Here is a 10,650-nt window from a genome sequence, read left to right on the forward strand (position 1 = left end):
GAATTTTTGTTAATTATATCACTCAACTATTTAAATGTATTCAATCAAACCACTAGCCGTTAACAGTTAACGGAAGTGATGACGTGGTAGTTAGTAAAATTGGTATAATTACACATTTGGTCATCAATATTTATACATTTTATTAATTTAGTCCTAATTTAATTTTCTAATCATATGAGGACACATGTCATCATTTAATTGGAGCACTTTCTTATAATTTTAATTTATTTAATATAATATTTTTCATCCAACCAGATGATAACACGTGTCACCATCAGGTTAAAGGAAAAACAATTTTCAACAAAAAAAAGAAGTGGAGGATTCAAACCCTTGTCCTGGCCCTAAACGAGGAAAAGCAAGCAACACCACCGAGCCAAGCCTTCATTTGTTATTATGCTTACATAAGATTTTATAAAACCTATTAAATAACATGGTTTCAAAAAAGCTTAACACCCGATGGCGGGGGAGGAGCAGTGATGGTTGCGGTAGTCTTAGCTTTCTTAAGTGGACGTCCATGTGGCCTTCCAGTGTTAACGGGGGTTTCGACTTAGGGGGAGCTGATAAACCCTTGGGCTTCAGAGAACGACCACGTGGGGGACTTGGGTTTCAGTGGACATCCACATCCACGCTTGGGTGGGGCATTGGGGTCGGGTTTCATGTAATTGTTGTTCTACATTATGAGTTCGCCGCTCTGTTTCATCAGGTTGAGGTGGTGGGAAAGGAGAGTGCAGTGATTCTCCGGGAGATCCGAGTGAGTCAACTTGATGTGTTTCGTGATTGATGCCATGTTCGACCTTTCATTCTCATTCAACGCTTCAATGGCTTCCATAATCATCTACCCAGCAAAAAACTCAAAATAAGCTCAAATGAAATCTCCATAACTAAAAAACACCCAAAGAAAAAACAATGAATTGTATGCAAAACTACCTGAGGGTAGTCTGAAAGAGAAGATTGTTGAGAAGCATGAATGCTTCGAGTATGATTACTTTTTTCAGTCGCCAACCATTAAAACTCTCTAGAACCATGTTTTCCTTTAAATTTTTAAAAAATCCTTTTTATTTCCTGAGAGAAAAAAGAAATGAAATTGGTGTTGATTTTTGTTGTGAGATCTTCAAGATTTAAAAGGGAAAAAGTTTTAGGATCGAAGGGAAAAGGGGAAAGGAAATGAAGAACAACAATGAGTATGAGCTATAATTTAACGACTAGGCTTGGCTCAGTGATGTTTCTTGCTTTTCCTCTTTTAGTGGCCATGACAAGGGTTTGAATCCTTCCCTTTTCAATTTGTTGAAAGTATTTTCACTTTGTTATCATTTTGTTGAAAAAAATTGTTATATTAAATAAATTAAAATTATAAAAAGTGCTCTAATTAAATGATGACATGTATCCTCATATGATTAGAGAATTTGATTTATTAAATTAATCTAAGAATAAATTGATATAATATATAAATATTGATGACCAAATCATCACTTCCGTTAACTATTAACGGCTAGCTGCTTGAATAGTTGAGTGTTGACTGGTACAGTTTACCTTTAATATAATAAGAAAAGAACCCTATCTAAGAGAGAACCCTTTTTCTCTCCCGTTTTCGAATCTATAATTCTGTACTTTTTAAGAGCTAACCTTTCTCCTTTGCAGACTCTCTTCGAACCCTAACCCTAAAACCCCAAATTCCTTACTCTTGTAGTTAATTTCTCAGGTAAACCTCCCAAATATATGATATCTATTTGAAATCTGTGTTTGTATTAAAACCTTGTTTTTAATTAGCTCTTCGATCTACTACTTCGCTAAAACCCTAATTATTTGTTATTGGATTGTGATTTTGTAGGGAAAAATGGGAGAACCCAGAGACAACGATGCTTACGAGGAAGAGCTTCTCGACTACGAGGAGGAAGAAGAGAAAGCCCCCGACTCCGTTTCTTCTAAAGTCAACGGCGAGGCCGGCAAGAAGTGAGTTTGAATTTCTTTATTTTACTCTTTTTTTCATTTCTTATTCAAATTATATTAGTTTTCCTCGGAGAACGAATAAGCTTTAGTTAGAATAGGTATTTATTGCGTCAAATTTGTACCTTGTGTGTCAAATGATTTTATTTTTCTTTTGTATATGATAGTAATAAATATCTTCTCTTCTCTTTTGTAGGGGCTATGTTGGGATTCACAGTTCAGGATTCAGAGACTTCCTTTTGAAGCCAGAGCTTCTTCGGGCCATTGTTGACTCTGGATTTGAGCACCCGTCGGAAGGCAAATTTCCTACTCTTTACCTTTGTTCCCTTTTATATCTTTGTTTAGACATACTTATAGTTCCAGAATTTCATTGATGGCGTGCACTTGGGCTGTTTTGTTATTTTTCTTATGCTAGGGAATTCTGTTCAAAATGTCCAATTTAGATTTATAGTCTCTTTTGCATGTGTTCAAAACATTTTTTGATGGACTTCTTTTGCAGGTAATATACAACTATCATAAAGTTAAATTAACAGGATCATGGAGGCTATATTTTACTTACCATGGATTCCTTCAATGCACTTTTCTTTGGTTCTTCATCAGTGCAACACGAATGCATTCCCCAAGCTATATTGGGTATGGATGTCATTTGTCAAGCTAAATCGGGGATGGGGAAGACTGCAGTTTTTGTTCTGTCATCATTACAGCAGATTGAACCATGTCCAGGACAAGTTATTTCCCTTGTTTTATGCCATACAAGGGAGTTAGCTTATCAGGTTAGTGCATGTTCTGCGTATTTTCTTTGGAAGCTTTCTGATTATCAAATTTCCTTTTTCATCCTTGAAATATGATATATGTCATTTATCCCCTTGTAGATTTGTCATGAGTATGAGAGGTTCAGCACTTCCTTACCTGATATTAAGGTTGCTGTCTTCTACGGTGGGGTCAACATTAAAGTACACAAAGATCTGCTGAAAAATGAATGCCCCCACATTGTTGTCGGGACACCTGGAAGGATATTAGCTCTGACAAGAGACAAGGACCTTTCTTTGAAGAATGTGAGGCATTTCATTCTTGACGAATGTGACAAGATGCTTGAATCACTTGGTTTGGTTTTCTTCACCCAAAGCTAGATAAATGTGTTAAGTTATTAAATTATTCTTTTCCGTATACTATTCCCTGTGGTATTTATTCTATTTATCTCCCGCAGACATGAGGAGAGATGTGCAGGAGATATTCAAGATGACCCCTCATGATAAGCAAGTCATGATGTTTTCTGCCACACTCAGCAAAGAAATTCGCCCAGTTTGCAAAAAATTTATGCAAGATGTAATATTCCATGGCCAATACTAGAATTTAGAAAGTATCTTTTTAATTCATTCCCAGTTTTCAAGAAGAGTTATGTAAAATGCTAATCTGGTGGGTCCATCACGATATGCTTGTTACTGGTGTCGCTTGGATGGGGTGACTTCAACTAGTCATTTATAGGTTATGCAGTTTGATGGGGAAGGTTAGTGGTGAAGTGATAGGTTTTGAAGTAGTGATCTGGTTTTTACTTTGGCTAAAATTCTTAGTTGTTTTCAATTAAGGCTAGGGGTCTGGGTGGGCTTGGGGTAATAAGAAGTGTTGTGTATTTTTTTGTTTGGGGTGCAGTGTGGTCTTGTGATAGGATCTTTGTTTCTGAGGGAGTACATTACTTCTTTCTTTGACTAAGTAATGAATCTGCAAGGAGGGAAGTCAGATGGACCAGGATCCAATTCAAGCTATGTGCATCCATAATTCATTTCGTACTGGATTCCATTTGCTTGAGGAAGCTCCCTAATATGATTTGCTATGACATTTGTTTCTTTCAGCCAATGGAAATTTATGTGGATGACGAGGCCAAGTTGACACTTCATGGTCTTGTGCAGGTGTGCTTCGTGAAGCTAGTTCATCCTCATTAACATTTTTTTAAATATATTTAAGACCCTATCACCAAAATGGTTCCAATGACAGCACTACATCAAACTGAGTGAGCTGGAGAAAAACCGCAAGTTGAATGACCTACTTGATGCATTGGACTTCAACCAAGTTGTTATCTTTGTCAAAAGTGTGAACCGAGCTGCCGAGTTGAACAAGTTACTTGTAGAGTGCAATTTTCCTTCTATATGCATACACTCCGGCATGTCCCAGGAAGAAAGGTTTGTAATTGTATTGCATCATCCGTTTTCTTAAATCATTCTTTTTGTTTTAAAATTTAGAAAAGCTTAGGATACTTTATATTTTTAAATGTAAATGATTTAAAGGTCTTTATATTTTAAAAATATCATCTATCAAAGGCTTTTGAGGCATTCTTTACTATGTTTTCTTAATGCAGCAAGTATGATGGTTCAGTTGATTATTTTGTGTATTCTGTCACATTCATTGTTGTAGTGGTTTTGGGCACTTGGAAAATTGGAATCTTATTATGACATAATTTAGTTGACTTAGACTATGCGATATGGTTATTTTATTTTCTTATTCTATTTTACCCTCTTGAAAGAGAACATATATGAAGAGAAAATAATGTTTTTCTTTACTTGTAGTTTTACTTGGTAATATTTTCCCCACAATCTCATAATTTGCTCTCTTATTTTAAGGTTTTGGCTTTTTGGTATTATATCTACCTACTGGAAACTGTTTACTTTCGATCATTTTTAGAAGCTCGGGTTTCTTTTTTTGTTCCAGTAGGGTAAGGTTCAGTGGTTAATATTATGTGGTTTTAGCTACTCTAAATTTCTTTAGCTGATATTTGTAATAGAAGTATCTGATCTTGGCCATGGTATTAATAATAACCAATGAATTGTAGGTTGACTCGGTACAAGAGTTTCAAGGAGGGACATAAAAGAATTCTAGTGGCCACAGATTTGGTTGGAAGGGGAATTGACATTGAACGTGTTAACATTGTCATCAACTACGACATGCCTGATTCTGCTGATACCTACTTGCACAGGGTAGGTTCTGTTTAATGTTTGAAGTGAAAAAGCTTTTTTGTCTTGCTTCTTCTTTCTGCACATAAACTGACTACGGTTGCTTCTTGGTTTATTGGCAGGTTGGTAGGGCTGGTAGGTTTGGTACCAAGGGTCTTGCAATTACATTTGTTTCATCTGCTTCAGATTCTGATGTGCTCAATCAGGTTTGGATTGAAAACTTTCTAGAATTATTTTGCCAATGTCAATCTCTAATCGATTTGGTCGGATTCACTGCAGGTCCAGGAAAGGTTCGAGGTGGATATAAAGGAGCTTCCTGAGCAGATTGATACATCCACTTACAGTATGATTCTTTTTACTCCTTCCATCTACTTTTGGTATAACTTTAATATTTATATTCTCGTAAATAATTGGAATCGTTATATTAGAATGCTTGATTCCAGCAGGGTTTAATCTCTTTGTGATAGGTGTTTGTTTTGCTGTTCACTTTTGTTAATCGATATGCCGGCACTAAGACATGCTTTGTCAATTTGGTAACCAAAATTTCTGATGTATTGAAATTTTGTTCTTTTTGGTAGTGCCATCGTAATGAAGTTATTTACAGTCCGTGATATCAGAGATGAGCCAGAACCACGAATCAAATTTGTGCAGCTGCTGGAGGGCATGTGGGACTGGTGTTTAAAGAGTGTTGTAGCCTTTCTAAGAATTCACTTGGGACTTGATGTCAATCAATTTGTAGGGATAAACATCCTTTTTGAGGACATTTTTTGGCACAATTTGTAGAGAGTTGCATGTCATTAGATATGATTTGGAGCTTCCCTTCTTAATATGCTTTTTCGGTTTTACTGCCATTTAAGCTTTATAGGGGTTTAATTTTGTGTTTTTTCTTGCCATATCCTTATCTAAAGATGTAGATATATTGGTAATAGTGAGTAGGTTTTATTCAATTTTCTTGCTTTTAACCTATCATTAATGGAAAGTCAATTTAGTCATGTCTGTTAAAAAATTTCATTTTCGACACCACCGTTAAATCTCTTTTGGTCGTTTGACATTGCATTTTAGTTTATATACATTTCATTATCTAATGGGTCGTTATTTTCTTATGCGATAAAAAAAATAAGTTCATTTCTAGATTCAAGCTTAGGTCAATTCAAGTGAACTCTTGATGTACAACCCTAAAGCCAAGCAACCTAGTATTACTATGTAGTGGCTAAGGTCAAAACCACATGTTCTTGTATTTAAAATAGCTTATAGGAAAATGTGTCATACAAGTTCCAATAAGAAATTGGATTTAGGATACAGTGCCTGGTCAGTATCTTGCAACAGTATGCGTTTAAATACACAAAAAGAGAAGTCGAAACTTATTCGGCTGCCTGTGCTCTAGCATGGAAATTTTCTTTCGATCTCTTTCAAGTGATTTTGCAAAGGTGGCAGTGAGAAAATGCTCACAGTTGGGCTTCCACTTCGGATCTCTTTCAAGAATTGTAGCTCTGGCACAATGTTTGCTTCATATACAATTAGATGACCCTATTCCCATTTGTAATGAGACGATGGAGAGGTAAGGTAGTAGACTGCCCCTAATGTCAGGTTAAGAGTAATTTCCGTGGAAGACAGTCAGAATTATGAATTGTCCACCGTAGGACTCGGATCCCACGACCACAAGGTTAAGAGTCTTGCGCTCTACCAACTGAGTTGGACGGGTAATTCGTTTGCTTCATATGCATGTTCTCTATATCCTTGATTTCTACAAGTTCTTTTGGGACTTCGAGTAAACTTTCTTTACTACTACTACAAGTGTTGGGTTGACAATCTTTCTCATCAGTTGCTTCGGGTGAAGCCAATGGTCCTTTCACGGTGAAAACACGTTCAAGCACCATCTCACACTTCTTCACGAGTCCTGCAGTTGTTGCAAGACCTTTTGAATGAAGGGCAAGCGAACAAGGGCACCGCTTTGCTTGTTGTATTTCTTTATTATCTTCACTAGTCCTGTGCACATCACATAGGTTCAAAATTTTCCAGATCACCTAAAAGAACCAACACCTACATATTCATTCGAATTGAATTTTATGAACTTCAAATGGACCGTTTAAACAGAACTTTCTACTTTCAAGATTCAAGTAACCTGTTCATAATTTACATCATATCTTCTATTAGACTACATAACCCATCAAAGACTGCACATAGCAAACATTAGCATTGCACGAATACCGCTACTTACTGAGAAGACTGTCAATTCTACAAACAAGATTCTCACAATTTGTAAAGAACAAGAGACACAATTAAGATCGGAACTTTTGTTAGTTCTAGCCATGCTTTCAGTCATTCAATAACTTTTTTTTTGATAAAAGTTATAGGTCTCATTAAAAACTCCCTCCATATTCGTCCACATACTAAGAAGTATGTTAACGAACATTGGAAGGAAAAAAAGAGTACCACATAGTTTATTGAATAGAACACCCAATACATATGAAAACACATAATACCCTCATACGGGATATATACCATTACAAAAAAAAGAATCACCTAAAACTATCACATCCTCAACCACAAAATCCCAAAGACAACCACCTTATTTCTAAGTTACACCTCCAGCAACAAGAAAAAAACAACGCAAAAGAACATAACAGAAAAGAAAACCAACACCTGCAACCATTAAAACTAAATCAACCGCCTCTGAATAGAACTCCACTAACTGGACCATCAATTAATCTGTCCTTGCAACTTTATTGATAACTCATCTCTTTTGCTTGTATTTCTTCACCGCACGATTTCTTCTTAGTTTCCCGGGGGAGGGGGAACTTCTGAAGTACCTTCCTGTAGTTGTATTGTGTCCCTAGATGTACCATTAGAAGGGGGAAGACCCATCATAAGAACATCTTCCAAGGCATGGGGGTTGATTCCATCAAAGTAGTCAACTGATTTATCAATTAGGTGCTTCACAAAATTTATGTCTGAATGATCCAAAGCCTCCGTTGAATAAAACCCTGAATATAGTTTTTTACTCAAAATCTCAACATCTTTGGCACACTTTAGTAATGAAACATTTTCAAGGTTGGTTGCTTCAATGTCAACATCTTCTTCAGAGCATTTTAAACATGAGGAGTACACAGACGACCTTGATTGAGAATTGTCTGGCGAAGCCCCAATTGAAGAAACAAGATCTAATGAGTTATCGACTTCGTCAGGGACCCAAAATTTTGGTTTAAAGGAAGGCTCAATTTCATGAACCATGATTTTGAAGAAATTAGCACCGACCTTCAACTCCAACAACTCATCAATTCTCACATGAGCCTTTGTGAGGATTTGAATTTTTTCCCGATCAAAAGATGATGGAAACTGACAGCTTTCATCGATTGCTAATAATTTACCCCACTTATCTGCAATGTTTCTGAAAGTATCCCAATTCCAAGCGTGAAAATGAACCCCTCGCAAACTAACCACACTCGACGGTACTCCACCACCAGACTCTCTGACCAAGCTTCAACTCTGGAAAACCAATTTGCAAGAGTTTCTGCTTTATCGTTCTTTACATTTCTCAACGAAGCAGAATCTTCAAAAATCATTAGAACTACATTTCCAGCAGCTCTCATTAACGAGAAACCAGCGAGGCCTTTGGCTTGCATTTGACTAGCAAGATTACTGATTTTGATAAAGTTCTTGCACCACCCCACTAGACATTTACTCAATATGTGAAGTTTATCTTCGGCCACCACACCTTCAACTTCACAGTGATTATTCCTCGAAGCAACATCAATCCCAGACTTACAATGAACAGCTGTCGAGGACTTTCTCCAATAAGACTGTCGAGGTTTGAATTTATCCAAAGAAACACTAATTTTACTGCAGTCAATATGAGATCCATTCATTTTTGAGATCGCTTTCTTTGCTTCTTCGATTGTTGCAAAATGAATGAACCTAATACAAACCCTTTTTGAATTTCTTTTTATTTGGAATGAAAGCATCAATTACCCGATCGTGGGTGCAAAATAAAGATCTAAACCTCTTCCAATGGATCTTCTCTGGTATATTTTCAATAAATAACGTGTAGTATCCAATTTTGTACCCATTATTGGTTTTTGGATGGCCATCCTTCCACCAATTATTAAATCCGATTCTCCCACTTCTTGCTACTTCACCAGACTTGTCATAATAGTATCCAACAGAACCATCTTTCCATGAAAATCCACTATCTCCCTCCCGACCTCTATTAATTCCCCGTCTGATTCTTTGGCCTCTTCCGCTCTATCTTGCAGCTCCTGCAAATCACAAGGAAAAAGCAAAATAGACATACTACAGCTCCTGTCGAAATAGCCTACCCTCAAAGAATCAATATCGTCAATAAACTCCCCTGTGAGAGACATAAAATATCAGAGACTCAAAACAAACATTAAAAGTATCAAAAAGGGTTTGCCTTTTTACCCCATTTTACACTAAAACGTGCAGTTCACCGGAGAGCTCTACAAATGAAGCTCTCTGAATTCAAAACAAAAGAAATAGGGAAAAGATTCATCTTTTACTTCATAAGCTACAAAATTACACTAAACCCATCATTAAATCCCCCACAAAGTACCAAGAAAGAAATGTCTTTCATCCTTTTTTCCATACTAAAACAGTCGGTTCACAAATAATTCTACAAATAAAGCTCTCTGAATTGAGAATAAAGGAAATAGTAACAAAACAAAACAAAAAGAGGGGAAAGATTCATTTTCTAACTTCAAAAACTCAACAAACCCATCACTGAATTCACCAAAACATCAATGAATTGAGAATAAAGGAAATAGTAACAAAGTACCAAAACAGATAAGTCTTTCATCCTTCTTTCACACTAAAACATGCAATTCAACAGAGGATTCTACAAATAAAGCTCTCTGACTTCAGAACAAAGGAAATAGTAACAAGAAAAAGAGGGAAAAGATACATTTTTTTTTACTTCACTAGCTTCAAATTTTCAACAAACCTATCACTAAATTTACCAAAATGTTTCAACATAATCCTCTATAAACATCATAACAACAAAAAAGACAACACTTTCGTTGAACAACAATTTAATACCATAATAACTAAATCTTCAAAAATGGAAACTTGTGCGTGTAAAATTTTTAAAACTTACCCTCTATTTGATAACATAATCCTCTTCTTTTTCAACAGAAAATGCATTGAATTTCTCCACCTCTTCTTCCAACAACAAAACGAAATCCATCACCTCCTTGGAAACCTCGCTCTCCTCCTCCTTAAACCCACCATCTCTTCTGTCCGTCGAATCCAATCTGGGCCTTTTATTTTTTTGCTTGTTGTTGCCATCTTTGGGGTAGATCAACTTCAGTTGTTTTCTTCAAATCCTTGTACGAAGAAAACTTATCCTTCCAATCAGGCTAAGCTTCTTCGATCAATATGCTTAAGCTCTTGCAAAACTTCATGCTCCTCCACTCACCTGATCATAGTTAAAAAACACACCCTTCTCTTTTTCTTGATGTATACAACAAATTATGGTGAGCGATGGTATCGTAAAGAAGACGGAAAAAGTAAGGGAAAAGTGGGGATAGTTCTTTTTCTCAGAATATTCGAAACTGGGGTTATGCTCTATCTGGCTTAATTATAAAATAAGTGTCTAAACTATACCATTTTTCATAAATAGGTATCTAAATTATTTTTTGAATCATTCAAGTGCCTAACATTACAAAATTATCATTTTAGATGTTCGGAACGTAACGACCATTAAAACATTTCGTTAAATGACAAGTATCATGTTCTGATAATTTTA

The 10,650-nt window shown here is 36.1% G+C and overlaps 1 protein-coding gene and 2 pseudogenes across 1 annotated transcript; 1 reads left to right on the forward strand and 2 right to left on the reverse strand.

Moving 5' to 3' along the window:
• Nucleotides 1–436: 436 nt before the first annotated feature.
• LOC120147910 lies at nucleotides 437–1,002 on the reverse strand (annotated as a pseudogene).
• Nucleotides 1,003–1,562: 560 nt separating this feature from the next.
• On the forward strand, nucleotides 1,563–5,723 carry LOC120148004 (DEAD-box ATP-dependent RNA helicase 15-like). The gene is made up of 12 exons (XM_039161204.1): nucleotides 1,563–1,699; nucleotides 1,829–1,950; nucleotides 2,141–2,241; nucleotides 2,545–2,717; nucleotides 2,817–3,048; nucleotides 3,152–3,270; nucleotides 3,795–3,851; nucleotides 3,937–4,121; nucleotides 4,769–4,913; nucleotides 5,012–5,095; nucleotides 5,169–5,232; nucleotides 5,468–5,723. Exons 2-12 carry the CDS (start codon nucleotides 1,835–1,837, stop codon nucleotides 5,476–5,478), a joined length of 1,287 nt encoding a protein of 428 aa, XP_039017135.1. The 5' UTR covers nucleotides 1,563–1,699; nucleotides 1,829–1,834; the 3' UTR covers nucleotides 5,479–5,723.
• Nucleotides 5,724–6,269: 546 nt separating this feature from the next.
• Nucleotides 6,270–10,355, reverse strand: LOC120147911 (annotated as a pseudogene).
• Nucleotides 10,356–10,650: the final 295 nt, after the last annotated feature.

This window comes from Hibiscus syriacus, unplaced genomic scaffold (genome assembly GCF_006381635.1).
Source record: "Hibiscus syriacus cultivar Baekdansim isolate YM2019G1 unplaced genomic scaffold, ASM638163v2 tig00110945_pilon, whole genome shotgun sequence".
Classification (NCBI taxonomy): Eukaryota; Viridiplantae; Streptophyta; class Magnoliopsida; order Malvales; family Malvaceae; genus Hibiscus; species Hibiscus syriacus.

Coding starts and splice junctions, on each gene's coding strand:
- LOC120148004 (XM_039161204.1), top strand. CDS start 1,835: ATGGGAGAACCCAGAGACAACGATGCTTACGAGGAAGAGCTTCTCGAC. Junction 1,951..2,140: donor AACGGCGAGGCCGGCAAGAA/GTGAGTTTGAAT, acceptor TCTCTTTTGTAG/GGGCTATGTTGGGATTCACA. Junction 3,852..3,936: donor CACTTCATGGTCTTGTGCAG/GTGTGCTTCGTG, acceptor TTCCAATGACAG/CACTACATCAAACTGAGTGA.